This window comes from Alligator sinensis, unplaced genomic scaffold (assembly GCF_000455745.1).
Source record: "Alligator sinensis unplaced genomic scaffold, ASM45574v1 scaffold1192_2, whole genome shotgun sequence".
NCBI classification, from domain to species: domain Eukaryota; kingdom Metazoa; phylum Chordata; order Crocodylia; family Alligatoridae; genus Alligator; species Alligator sinensis.
Window position 1 is genome coordinate 993,626 of NW_005842312.1, and position 15,089 is coordinate 1,008,714.

The window sequence follows — 15,089 nt, forward strand, 5'->3', positions numbered from 1 at the left end:
ACTGTACTCTACAAAATTTTGTGCATCTCTGGATTACCTCAGGTTCATAATTACTTATCCATAATACTTAATACAGCAGCAGTTAAATGATGACCTTAAATGGGCAGATATATTTACAACTAGAAGCCTGATTTTATATAAAATTTTAAAACATACTAAAAAATTGTTACTGAAGTAAATGATATGCATTCCATAATAGACACAAAGTCATGTCTCAAGTGTCCATTTCCATTTTATGCAAAAGAGTTTTGTATTTGTTCAGAGCTAGACTTCTAAATCCCATAGTCTGCCTGTTCTTGTGTCTGCATAATACTAAATAATTCTGGTTTATATACCAAACGCAAAGAAAATAAAATCTCCTTTTCATTTTTTTTGTTTCAAAACATCAGTTAGGTATTCACATACCTTTCCCCCTCACAGTGAAATACAACCTTAGCAAATTTTACTCTTTTAGACAGGGTCAGCACTGCATTTTCTAATTGGCATCCTGTGCTCTGGTGTCATGATCGTAAGTGCATAGATACACTAGGACTAGATAACTTTTCACCTCTGATCATATATTTAACAAACTAAATATAAGCTCCTCAAAAATGGGTTTAATGGACTCATTCTAATTCCTGCTAATCATCTTTTCCATGCAGAGTAATTTTTTTTTTTCCTAATACTGATCTTTGGGACATCCCACTTATGACCCCCTTTCTAATGTTAGGGTGAAAGGAAAGGTGCAAGTTGAGACTTCCCAATGTAGTACAGTAATTGTCTGAAAAACTTAGACTTACATTCAAGAGAAGAATTATGTTCTTCAAGGTCCTCATATGCTAGCTTCTCAGGCTTTGAAGAGTCATCGAAGTCCTGAATATCAGCTTGCTGTTCATGAAAACTGAAGAAGAAAAAAAAAAAACTTTAAAAGATTTACTACATGCCAAGAATATAAGGTAAGAAAAGCAGCAGCTTGAGAAAATGTAAACCACACAGAGAAAATGCTATATAACCTCTAACTCATAATTCTGTTATGCAACTAACTGCTCTCCACTTTCATTAGACAGGCCCACCTTTTGTATCAGACATTTAACTGTGTTGTCTCTCCCCAGACCAACCCACAACTGAAAAGGGCAAAAAGTATTTAGAAAAAAGATAAACCATGGAAAGGAACTAAAAAGGAATTGGGGAGAATAAGAAAGGAGGAAGGCGGTAACAAAACTCTGACACAGAACAGAAGCTATGACTTTTAGTCTTTTAGCATTGTGCTTTGATGCCATGATAATAAGGGCACAGATACATAAGGCGAGAAAACTTTTCACCTCTGATCACATATTTAACAGACTAAATATAGGCTCTGTGAAAAATAGGTTTAATGGCCCCATTCTAATTGCTGCTAGGGATTTGTCTATTAACAACATAAAGCACAATACACTCTACGTGACAACCAGCAATCTCTGTCCAGAAAGAACAGCAGGTCACAAATGAGATGTATCAGCAGCCCGGCATACAGAAGCTGGCTCAGCACTCTGCCATAGTAGCCTTTAACTGTAATGAGCACAAACTATATAATAATAATTCTCAAGGAATACATGTTTTTGTGGACTAGAGGAAAAGGGAACATGAAAAAAACACAGCCCATAAGAGAGAGACTCAACTGCAACCAACTGAAGCCCCAGGGAAAATATATGTATTGGTATTGTTTTTGCCATTTCGGAAGGGTGGCTCAATAACACAAGAAAAACTATCTTGCAAATACAGTATCTATTGTTTAATGTAAGCCACGCTTCTGTTTCTAGAACTGTATCATCTACATTACATAGTTTTAATCTCTGCTAGGCTTATATTATGCCTCTGGAGTACAAGGACAGATGTGCCAATTTGTATAATATTGCCAGTGGTAAATAAATGATAGAAAAGCACAAAATTCACTGACTTAGATTTAGTAAACAAAAAATGAGAGAATTTTGCCTCATTAAGGTAGTTACCTGCATACCCCTAAAGGTTTTCAAAATCCATTTTATCACAGCAGTACTGACAACCAGATCATGGACTGCATCCAGTGTCAATAAGCCATAAAAGAGCGTCTCAATCAACACAACACTATTTAAACACACAAATTGCACTTAAAATGTTCTTTTTTTTTTACCCATTATTTTGATAACCAAAGGTTTGTACAAAACACATCTATGGAAGTATGCAATTAAAAGTACCCAACCCAAACAGAGGCAACAAATTCAGCACTTTAACATGAACAAAACACTCATTACACAAGGCATGAGCAGGAGATGGAAAATCTAACGCAATGAATTCCTCCTTTCCATATAACAACAGCCACATATTTTGCAAAGTCTTCTTTCTATAGTCACAATACTAAGAACGCAGTTCACTCTGCAATAGTAAAAATGCTGTTCACATCCCAGGAGAAGAAAGGGCTGTTTTCAACCGCAAGTGGGGACAGGAAACAAACCCCTGGTGCTGCTACGGTCTTGGAAGCAATCATTTCCCTCAATGATGGAGAGATTCTGACTGTTATTGGCCTCCAGGCAGGAAATGGGTCACTGTGCTGGGAATAGTTTTCCAGATGTGGGACACTGCCATATGTTTTATCTCCCTTTCTGCTCATTCTCTATAGATTGTAAAGTAACCCAGCAATACAAATCATACCACTTAGGTGATATTGACTTGATGCTCAGACTAAAATGTCCACCTTTTAAAATGTAAAGGTGAGAAATATGCCCATCTTCTCCCCACTCCCCCTTTTGGTGGCACAGCTGGTTCAGAGCCAAGCCGGGCAGGGGCGGATGCAGGCTCCCCGCCCTGGTGCCCTTCCCCTGGGAGCCCCATGCCAGCTGTGTGCTAACTACTTGACTGGCAGTAGTGGGGGGCACATCTCCATGCCACCGCCACCCCAGCTGCTACTGGGCAGGCAGGGGGTACATGGCCATGGCACAGGGCTCTCAGGGGAAGGACAGCAAGGCGGGGAGCCCTGAGCCCACAGAGGGCAACCCACCTCTGCCCCACACACAAATCTGGGGGACATGTGCCCTCCATGCCACCCTCCCTGGGGAGGTGCACACTGCAGCAGGGAGCTGCTCCCCTCAACACCCCCTGGATGAGCCACTTGTGGCTCTGTCCTGCTCCCTGGCCAGGCCCCATGCATCGCCCCACCCCTTCCCTGACTGTGGGGGCCTCGATCTGCCCCCCACTCTCCCCAGCCATGCCCACTCCCCCCCATACACTTACCTGCAGGGAGCTGCTCTCCACGATGCCCAGCGCTTTCCCGGCCATGTGCACATGGCACCCCCTGCGTCCCTTGCAGGCTGAAGCCAGCCACCTGCAAGGTGAAACCCAGATCCCTCCATAATGCTATGAATCCGGGACAAATGCTGTCCCAGAGTTATGCATCCTGGGATCAGGATAGATCCCATTTTGGGATTGTCCCACCCAATTAGGGACGGGTGGTCACCCTAGCTCAGACTGAACAGCTGGAGAAGCTGATACATGTATTATTGAATTTCAGAATGTACCTATAAACAGTCCAAGCCAAAGGACAGTCAACCCCCCGCCCCCCCAAATATGCCCCCTTCAAAGAAAACACATGGAAGTATCAGTCTTGAGAAATGCCACAAGGCCCTTATGTCAGGGTCTTTACCCTGTGGCGTAATTCAAATTGTCACTCAGAACCTGAGGGAGGCAACTACTTTCTAGAGCAGCCTGCTCTGCTTCTATGACCATTGTCCCAGGCTCAGCTTCTTCTTATTGTTCAGATAATCCCACCCTCAGGGCAAAATAGGGCAGCAGGCTTCCTTTGATGCACTCAAGCTGTTTTCGTTGTAGTCTTAACAGTGTCCCTTCAAGGCACAGTACACTGTTGCTTGGTACTTCAGCTATTTTCCTTTACAATTTATGTGCAGATTAACACTAACCCTCAATCTGTGACATCTATTATACCAATACAGGGGCATCTGAGAGACAAAGGTTAGCATTAATGAAGGAAAGGAAAGTGTGGAAGATAACACAGCTGTCTGAAGTGAGACACTGCAGAACCATGAAGGGGTATATACACCCCAAAAATTGAAACCAGCTCCCTGAAGAGCAGAAACCTAAAGCTCCTTAATCTCTATTTGGGAAAAACACAAAAATAAATTTTCTTTATCTTAAGTGTGTACAAAAAGGAGTCGATCATTGCAGATAAAATGCATGCACCTTCCAGGACTCTCTACGATATAGATGCTTCTTCTTCAAGCACCCAACTCAAAAGGATAACTGGTAGGTGGGTGGGTCAGATAAATCTGTAAATGATCTCTTTAGTGAAGCAGAATTACTAGGTTTGTAATTATGTCATTTCTAGTGATATATACTATAGTTTTAGACCTGTGGTCTATGGACCTCTGGGAGTCTGCAGACTGTCTTAGGGTCCACAAATATGACTATGATAAATCAAAAGTGCGTGAATACCCACGCTTACAATTCAAAACGGTTTGCACCTCCATTTTACATTTTTTAGGAATCTGCAAATGAAAAGATTGAAAATCACTACTACAGAAGATCCTTATTCTGGGAGAATACGCAAGCTCAAGGAACGTGTCAAGTTAGACTAAGTGTTAACACATAAGCAGGGTTTTTGAAGAAGTGGAATGGATAGGGGGTATATTTTGTTAAAAATATAACTCCAAGAATGTGCCCACCTTATACAGAAGTCACCTTGAAAAGCCAAAAAAAAAAAGGCTCACAATCCCAAGCAAACAACCAATCAAAAAAAATCTCACCCCAAACCCTAGGGAGTATAAGAGTTTGGGCTTCCCTTCCTCAGAAACAAGGTCTAGAAGCATAAGACACCCAAATGTGGCATTGAAGACAGCCAGAATATTAGGGTGTCTTTAGGGAAGGAGCTTTAATTAGAGTGGCCCTTGGGAGCCATTCTAATTAAAAAGTTCTCACCGTGTCTCATGTATTCAGTGTCCTATGCTTCAAAATGGTGAGAGGGGAACTTTAACTAAAGCTCATTGGATAAGCTTTAGTTAAACTGCCCCTGCTGCCATTTGAACCATGGGGATGCTGAATACACGTAATGCCAAGGCTGCTGGAGCATGCTAATTAGCACACTCCAGCAGACTCATTTAATCAATCAACTAACTAACATGCATCAGGACAGGCATCAAGCATGCGTACAGGTGCCCTTCAGGCTTGGTGGAGTATGAAGTGAAGCATTTTAGGCCTCCCTTGCCTAAAACCTTAACTGAAATCCTTCCTAAAAAAGGCAATTAGGTTTTCACGTCAAACATGCAAAAGGGACTTTGTGGTACGAGAAGGATGAGATATTTTATCACCTAGCTGGTCAGGAACTTGTGAAGAGCGAGTAACTCTACTTCATCCTTGCAAAACACGGCATAAACTGGTTAACGCTTCTTGTCCTTGAATCAGAGCAGAGAGAGCAGAAGAAGGAGAGAGAGACAAAGCTTGGCTTACAGCCTACTCTCCCCTGGGGAAAGACCTATAACTTCTGCAGCTGGATCTAAGTCTCAAGGATTGGACTCATAAGTAATGAGCCATGGTAGAGATCAGCCTTGAATTGTCGTATTGCCAACAATGATGAAGTTGACTGGTCACTACAATATGAAGCTTTTCCTTCCTATGAGCTGAAGTCCTCTCCATTAGAAAACATGAAACCTTAACCCCTATTAGATTATGCAAGCAATTATCAGGACTGTTTTTCAAACAAAAGACTCATTAAAAGGGGGTCTCAAAATTGTCTAGTTTCACTTGAAGCTATCAACAGTGAGCTGAAAAAAATAAACTACCTTCATCTTAAGTTACCTCAGGCTTAAAAGAGCTTCAAATTTTGATAGAATCAATTTCTGATTAGACTGTCCAGTCAAGAAGGTAGCTCAAATAACTGAAAGAGTTATCCTTGATCCCATGTGCACCACGCTACAAACATTATCTTTTCCTGAATAAAAGCACAGAACCTGGTTTCTAAGTGTTTAAATATGACTAGAATTTTGGTTTAATGTCATAGGCTAAAGTCTGGAGCGCTACTGGAAGACGCATCCATTTCAGTTAACATGATCTTGAATTTCATTAGCATCTTGTCATCTCTGCGACATGAGGTTTGTATTTTTAAAATTTACACATGCATGTAACATTTCTGGTCCACTCATTTGCTAGGGATATTTTTGAATCTCTTAAAATAAGTCAGCAATTCTGAATTATATGCTACAGATCTATTCCAAAGGTTGCTTTCAGAGAAAAATCTAAACTGTCCTTCCTGAAATCAGAGAATACAAATGGGGAAGCACCATCCATTGATTTATGTCTTTCTGAAAACAAGCTACTTAACAAGAAAGGATATCACACAAAAATAAGTGATGTACACGGGCACAGCAGGAGTCAAGCCCAGTGAGACTTATGGTACCAATGACATACTATCCTTCAGTGCTATGCTGCTTGTAGAGTGCATGACAACACAAAATGCTAATAATTAAGCATTACGTTTGAGGTTTCATAGATTTCATAGACATCAGGGCTGGAAGGGACCTCGGAAGATCATCGAGTCCAGCCCCCCGCCCAAAGGGCAGGAAGTCAGCTGGGGTCATAGGATCCCAGCAAGATGAGCATCCAGTTTCATCTTGAAGGTGTTCAATGAAGGCGCTTGAACCACCTCCGGTGGCAGGCTGTTCCAGACCTTGGCGGCTTGGACAGTAAAGAAGTTTTTCCTTATGTCCAGCCTGAAACGATCTTGAAGTAGTTTGTGACCATTCGACCTCGTCATCCCTTGGGGCGCTCTGGTGAACAAACGTTCCCCCAGATGCTGGTGGTCACCCCTGATAAACTTGTAGGTGGCCATCAGATCACCCCTGAGCCTGCGCTTTTTCAGGCTAAAGAGCCCCAGGGCTCTCAGCCTGTCATCGTAGGGTCTGCTTCCCTGACCTCTGATCATGCGCGTGGCTCTTCTCTGGACTCTCTCAAGCTTCTCCACATCCTTTTTGAATTGTGGAGCCCAAAACTGGACGCAGTACTCCAGCTGCGGCCTCACTAAGGCCGAGTACAGGGGGAGAATGACGTCCCGGGATTTGCTTGAGAAGCATCTATGGATGCAAGCCAGCGTTTTGGTCGCTTTACTAGCCGCCGCATCGCATTGCAGGCTCATGTTCATCTTGTGGTCAATGATGACCCCCAAGTCTCTTTCTTCCATAGTGCTAGCCAACATAGCACTGCCGAGCCTATAAGGATGCTGCGGGTTTTTTTTCCCAAGGTGGAGAACCTTGCATTTATCGGCGTTGAACACCATCAGATTCTCGTCCGCCCACTTGCTGAGCCTGTCCAGGTCAGCCTGGATAACCTGCCTGTCTTCTGGTGTGGATGCTTTGCCCCAAAGTTTGGTGTCATCGGCGAACATGGCCAGTCCGCTTCTGACTCCAGTGTCCACATCATTAATGAAGATGTTGAACAGTATGGGTCCAAGGACAGAGCCTTGGGGGACCCCACTGGTCACAGGACACCACGATGAGTGACTTCCATTAATTACTACCCTCTGGGTCCAACCCCGGAGCCAATTTCCCAGCCAGTGGATCGTGGAGGACCCAAGGCGACAATTGGCCAGTTTCTGCAAGAGGCGATCATGGGACACCAGATCGAAGGCTTTTTTGAAGTCAAGATATATGACATCAATCTCTTCTCCCTTGTCCAGGTGATAGGTCACCTGGTCGTAGAAGGAAATGAGATTGGTCAAGCAAGACCAAGGTTGAAGCCTTAAAACAAAAGAAATATTTAGCCACACAGCTGGTGCTTATGGCAAAGACCAAGAGTGCATCTATGTTGAATTACAAAGTTGGCAGGGTAAGCAGCCTGTGCGGCCACTGTTAGACTGCTCTAATGCCCACACTAGCTGTTTTACAGCTAGCTCAGATCTCTCTATACTACAATGCAACCACAGAAGTGTAAATACCTTACAAGTGTACCTCCCTAGTGGATATTCATTAGGCTGCTGAGTTGGATCCAACCACTGAATTCTGTGCTTTAGACTAGTCAGGTTCCAGACACTGTCTCAAGCTCTCAGCTTCTAGGCACACCCTTGGAGTTCATGTCCAAACAGTTCAATGTCTTAGGCTCTAAAACTCATGCTGGCTCCTCTAAGCAGCTAATGCATACTTCATAGACTACCTGACAGTAAAAGCAAAGGACATAGCCTTTGCAAAGCAATTTCTAAACCAAGTATACTTTATTCAGACAAAATAGAGACACACATGGACAAATGGAAGAACAACAAAAACGTGCATGCTAAACACTCCCTGGAGTCTCCTTACCACTTCAAGAGCCCTATGAATTGTGATCAGAACTTTTGTTCTTCCAAGACCTTCCTCTTCTTTTTCTATGCCTCCCCAATCTCGTCTGTGTCTTCTAAATGGCTGATTAAAAAGTCTCCCAAAGTTCCAGTCCCTCTTGTTAGATAAACCCCTCCAAGCAATTTCCAGTCCTTCATCAGGTCACTGGAAATGCTGATTTCCCTGGGCTGTGGCCAGCTCCCTATACAAAGGGATTCCATTTGAAAGACTTACCATTCAGGTTAACAATTTCTGATTGCTCTCCACTGTTATCTCTCTGCTAGGTGCAAGGTATTTTTTCTGACATCTCTCGGGCTTTTCAGCTCAGGATGGAGCTGAAGTGCCAGAAGTAAGGGCACAGTACAATCTTAAAGTCAAAGTAATACTTTGCTAAACAAAACAGACCTGACAGGCTAATGGGTTCATCCAATCCTGCATATTAAATTAATACCCAATTCAAGTTAAGAGTCCGAAGATAACGAGAGATAACTTTTGGATTAGGAGAAAATAGGACTGACTGAAATCCAAAGAACAATATCCAACCCCTGAATAAAAGTTGCATAAGAAAAAGGGGTAGTTACACAGAAACAATGGACACCTTCTCGGGGAAGGACTACAGAAAAATAATAACTCAATTCTTCTGTTGTAAAGTACTCAGAAAGACCACAATGGGGCAGCATTCTTTTGATATTATGGATTCTTATAAGAAATCTCTGGGTTTATCTTGTGAATCATGCTGGTAATTGAAAATCTAACAGTGCTAATACTGTATGGCACCTAAAGGCTCCCTTAAAAAGATCTGACAGCACCCTCATTGAGAATCATCGATAAAGACAGTAAAAGACTGCTGTAACCAGGAGACCACAACAGATATATATATGCTTATTTTAAATGTAAGGTTAAATTAATATTTTCTCACTTCAAATAGTCTTACAATATTTACCTTAGTTTTTTTCTGTGACTACTGGGGGAGGAAGGACCAGACTCAGAAGAGGAAAGATGTCCTGTCTTCAATATAGGAGAAAGAGGCTGGTCAACACTCCGTTGGGAAGAGGCAAGGTACGAGCCACTGATATCTATAAAATAAAAGAAAGAATATATCCACTTTCTTGTATCAAATCTGCATCCAAATCAAATGCAGTCTGATAGCTCAACACCTCCAATTACAAGACCATGATTTCAGGATTCTACATATGACTGGATTGTGCACATATAATTATCCACAGGGCAACTGAACATGCCCCATCCAGCCTGGGGTTCCAGGGACAGCTTTTAACAGCTCAAGATTGGAATGAGACCAGATACTAAAATGGAGAACATGGATGGAGCCAGCCTTTCTATCCTGTGGCCCTGATGTCATCATAGAATCATAGAAAATTAGGGCTGGAAGGGGCCTAAGGAGGTTCAATGTTGAGAAATGTAAAGTGCTCCACCTCGAGACGAGCAACCCTCAACACATCTACAGGCTTGGCGGCACCAAACTGACTAGCACCATGAATGAAAGGGACCTGGGGGTAATAATAGACCATAGTATGAACATGAGCTGGCAGTGCAATGCTGTAGCCAGTAGGGCAAATAATACTCTGGCATATAATCAATCGATGCATCTCCAGCAAAACCAAGGAGGTGATTCTTCCACTCTATTCAGCACTGGTGAGACCACAGCTGGAGTACTGCATCCAGTTCTGGGCACTACACTTTAACAAGGATGTGGACAAGCTTGAGAGAGTCCAAAGAAGAGCCACCCATATGATCAGTCTTAAAAGGGAAGCTATACGAGGAAAGGCTGAGGGATCTAGGACTCTTCAGCCTGAGAAAAAGAAGGGTGAGAAGGGACCTGGTAGCAGTTGACCGCTATGCTAAGGGAGTACATCAAGGGCTCCGTAACTGCTCACCAGGGCACCTGAGGAGAAAACCAGGAGTAACACCAACAAACTCCTGGCAGATTCAAGCTCAACTTTAGGAAAACATCTTCACTGTCAGGGTGTCCAAACTGTGGAATAAGCTCCCTCCAGAGGTGGTGCAATCACCTACCCTGGAAATCTTCAAAAAGAGATTAGACAATCACCTTGCTGGGGTTACCTGACCCCCAGTTACTTTTCCCGCTTGGTGCAGGGGACTGGACCTGATGATCTTCCGAGGTCCCCTGTTGCCTTACAATCCATGAATCTATTAATCTAGACCAACCCCCAACTAATGGCACTCAGGCAGCATGGCAGGAGCTATCCTATTCAAATAAAGAGGGGGCAAAAGTTGGACCAAGGAGGTAAAAAGTAGTAGAATGGGACAAAAAGCCTGACAAGACTGAGACTGAAGCTGGTTAGGAAAGAAACTGGGACTGGTTAGGCAAGCAGAAAGATTGTTAGTGGAAAGCATGCTGAACATAAGAAATGACTTGTTGTATCAGACCACAGTTCCATCTAGGCTGGTATCCCGTCTCTTGCAGTGGCAAATACTGATGCTGAGGGGAAGTATATATAACAGGGTGAATTTGATTTATATCACAATTTAAATCACAGGTCAGGACACCTTGATTTAATCACTGTTTTCTACAAAAAGTGCATTCATGTTGTTGATATCCTCTATTCCTTTTTCTTGAAACTTTGCACTTTTAGAGAGATAAGGGCTTAACTCTGTGTACACAAACTTGCAGAGAGGCAATAGGGCTGATGGGTAGGTAATCAGATCTGTTATGTCTCATCTCCATATACTGCTGTTAACAAGGATTTTATCTTGGGAGACACAAATCCACAATTTGAGAACTGAAACTAAGCACCACAGAGATGCTTAATGGGATCTTCTAGATCAGGGGTTGTCAACCTGGGGTACGTGTATCCCCGGGGGTACTTGGGAAGGCCCTAGGGTTATACACGGGGGGGTGGCAACGGAGCACTGCCACCTACCACCCTGTGCCACCATGTCCCAGGAGCAGGGCCAGGGGCAAAGGCAGCAGCACCCCCCTGTGGGCCACACAGGTACTGCCCGGCTGGCCGGATGCTGGGGGGAGGGGAGAAGCTCACATGCAGTGGCCACTGCCATCACCCAGCATCTTACACTGCCACCGCCACCACCCAGCATTTCACTCTGCATCCAGCCATGTGCCACCCCCCTCCCCCCACGTCCAGCCACCATGGGTGCACTTATTTAAAAAGGTTGAAAACCCCTGTTCTAGACTAAGCACTGAGTCCCATCGGGTAGAGTAATTTTCTTTAATCTTTACTAATCTATAGAGGAACCTCTAGGAACCACATAAGATTGGGCCCCTAATATAGACCATGGCCTGTTATGACCTTTTATAAAACTTTTCTAAAAGTTACATGAAGATATTATCTCAAATAGTATATAATTAGAAGTTATAATCCCTATTCCATGATGATATCTTTGAGCTTTAACACACCTTAAATTAAGACCATCTTTATATAGGTTATTTTTTTACAAAGCATCTTAAACCCCTCCCCCCCCAAAAAAACCAAACAAACCATAACTTTACATTAAAAAATCTGATTAAAATTTTAAAATCTGATTTTTTTTATTTAAAAAAATGTTGATTTTTATCCATCCTGGTATATAAGCAGGGCATAATCTCTCCCACACTACAGTTCCCAGCTGTAGAAAGTCCTAATTTTGAGGCTGCATCCCTAACTGGGACTGTGAGCCTGATGAGTGGAAGAGAAAACACAAAGATCAGACAAAGAGCTGAGGAAAAAGGGAGAACATGACTGGCTGGACAAAACTGGATCAAAGAACCAGCAAGGTGGAAAGAGGGGAGGAAGACGGAACTAAGAAGGAGCGGAAGTTCAGGGAAGGGACTTAAAACAGGCTCAGCTAAATAAAATTGGAAAATAATCCTATGGAGGAAGGAGCCAGTGAGAACAGAATGGGTGAGGACTCCATGGAGGGAAGGACTGGAAAATAGTGAAAGGAAGGGAGGAGACAGATTGGATAAGGGAACTGGAACTGGCTAGACAAGAAGACTGCTCTTTGAGTGAAGTAGAGGAGAGTCTGGGAGTAGACTGCAAGCCTGAAGGATAAGACAAGGATGGGCCGAGCAAGGAGACTGGGACTGGAATGCAAAATCTGGAAAATGGAGACTGAGACTGATAGAAAAGGAGAATCATACTGGTATAAGGAAATGACGGGACAGGAGAGAAGACAACAAACTTGAGAGACAGTGGGGTGGGGAGCGGGGGCAGGAGAAGCTACGCAGAAAAATGCAACCACAATATCAAACTCCACTTCACAGTCTGGAATACAACCCAAGTTTTCTCAATTGCACAATGTCTCTGCTGTCAAAGAAACCCACTATTTGTGAAACCTACTTCCAAAAGCATGTGTCCTACTCCCTCTAGTGTTCATTCACTTCATATAACAACCTTTTGTTATCACAAGGCAGGGCACAGTGGAAACTTATAGACTTACTCATTTAGAGGGGCATGAATTTTCCTAGACTACAGCCTACTTTGTCAGCTGCTACTCTTGTAATCAGTCAACATTAGCTTAAACGGCAGAGGATGGTGCGATGGATCTGAACATATCAATCTTATATTGCCCTTATTTACTGCACACTACCCAAACCCAACTCTGAAAACAGAAAGTTTACTTACCTCTCCATTATAGGAGTTATTTGAGATGTGCTGTCTATGTATTTTCTGCTTCTGATGGTGCATGCATTAAGTGTCTACTGATTGCACCTGTGTCCCTACACCCTCTCACGAGATGAAGAAAAAAAAAGAGCAACCAACAGGTCTTCAACTCCTTCCTGTCAAGACTCAACAGTAGCAAGAAAAGGAGAGTGGCCCATGGAATCCAGGTAGACAACATATCTCAAAGAACTCTCTCTCCCAACAGGTAAGTAAACTTCCTTTCTTCTTCAAGTACTTGTCTATATATGCTCCACTTCTGGTGAATCCCAAGCAATCAATCACTGAAGCAAGAACATATTTCTGAGTCTCAATAATGATGGAACTATAAGCCTGCCAAATCAGACATCCAAGCGAGATAACTGAACAGAGTATTGTGGAGTTAAAATCCATACTTCATATTCCAAGAAGCAGCTTTGCATATATAATGTAAACAGACACCCCTGAAAGAGGTGGCAGAAGCTGCCTTACCCCCATAGTAGAATGCGATTCAACATGTCCAGGAAGGTGCAAGTCAGATACCTCATTTGTGACACAATACCCATTTTAGCAGAGAAGTGGTTAGTCATGTTGTTTTGAAGTCAGACAGAAGGTAGGTCAGGGCAGCACCTTAGAGACAAACTGGTTCAGAGAGGCATGAGCTTTCATAGGCAACAGCCTGTTTTGTAAAACGCTGACAAAAATAGCAAATGACAAAGCAGGATGTCACTTGCAAAAGATCATGCCACCCTTCCCTACCTTCTGCCAGTCCCCATTTACAGATTCTCTCGGGTGAAACTGTTTCATTCTTTGGCAACTGCTACATATAGCTAGATCATACTCTGAATAGCCCTGGTCCAAATAAAATGCCCTCCCACATGTTGGATGTCCTTCAGGCTTTGTCTTTCTATCTTTGGGCATATCAGTCTTGAGAAAGAAACAGGCATGTGTAAGAGCTGGTTTGAAGAGAAATCCAAAATGACTGTCAGAAGCTAGTAAGGGTGTTGTTAAATGGTAATTTATCTCTTGTGAAAGACTGCAAATGGTAATTAAACATCCAGTACCTGCATCTCACCAACCTCCATGCTGAAGTAACTGTCACAAGAAACATTAGCTTCAGAGACCAATGAAGAAACAAATGGGATGCTAAAGGCTCAAATGCCATGAAAGCCATGTTCATGAGACCAGTAGGGTCTACAGGGATGGTGTTTTATTGTCGTTTTATTGTACATTTTATTTTTCTTGTTAAAGAAATCTCAGTCAATTTATCCCATCCCTAACAACGAACTATAGTATTGCCTGTCCCTGCCCCAACTGATGTATGGGTAAAAATCTCTTATTTCTTTCAACCCCTCCATTTTGTGATGCATTAACAGGGCAGATATATAGAAAACATCAAAAGTAATTCTTCCACACTAAACATTTGTAACACATCAGCTGGACACTGTATCCAGCTTCTGATAGTATACTGTTAAAATGTAGAAAAACTGGCAAGAGTCCAGGAACAAGAATGACAAGTAATTTAGAAACATGAATGGTAAGGAATGGTTGAAATTTTAGTTTCTTTAAGTTTAGAAAGGAGAAAACTGAGGAAGCATAATAAAAATTAAAATATATGAAGATTGTCATTCAAAAGATGATAAATAATTGTTTTCCACATACGCTGTGGCACTGACAGCAAGAAATTTGCCTAATTTGCAGCAAAAGAAGATTAAGATTTGGTATTAGGACTTTGTAGTGGACCATGAGTAGGGGTGGATGTTGTATACTTAGACTTCAGGAAGGCGTTCGATACGGTATCCCACCCCATACTGGTGAACAAGTTAAGAGGCTGTGACTTGGATGACTACACAGTCCAGTGGGTGGCGAATTGGCTAGAGGGTCGCACCCAGAGAGTCGTGGTGGATGGGTCGGTTTCGACCTGGAAGGGTGTGGGCAGTGGCATCCCGCAGGGCTCGGTCCTTGGACCGATACTCTTTAATGTCTTCATCAGCGACTTGGACAAGGGAGTGAAGTGTACTCTGTCCAAGTTTGCAGATGACACAAAGCTATGGGGAGAAGTGGACACGCCGGAGGGCAGGGAAGAGCTGCAAGCAGACCTGGATAGGTTGGACAAGTGGGCAGAAAACAACAGAATGCAGTTCAACAAGGAGAAATGCAAAGT

At 42.9% G+C, this 15,089-nt stretch overlaps 1 protein-coding gene across 5 annotated transcripts in view; it reads right to left on the bottom strand.

Moving 5' to 3' along the window:
* The window catches only part of OFD1 (OFD1, centriole and centriolar satellite protein), a 68,767-nt gene that overhangs the window by 19,667 nt on the left and 34,011 nt on the right, over positions 1-15,089 (bottom strand). For all 5 annotated transcript variants that reach the window (XM_014522163.2, XM_014522162.2, XM_025209849.1 and 2 more), the window contains 2 exons: positions 9,250-9,382; positions 780-880 (listed from right to left, as the gene is read on the bottom strand). In XM_014522163.2, coding sequence (XP_014377649.1) covers positions 780-880; positions 9,250-9,382 — 234 coding nt within the window. The remainder of the gene's footprint in view (positions 1-779; positions 881-9,249; positions 9,383-15,089) is intronic.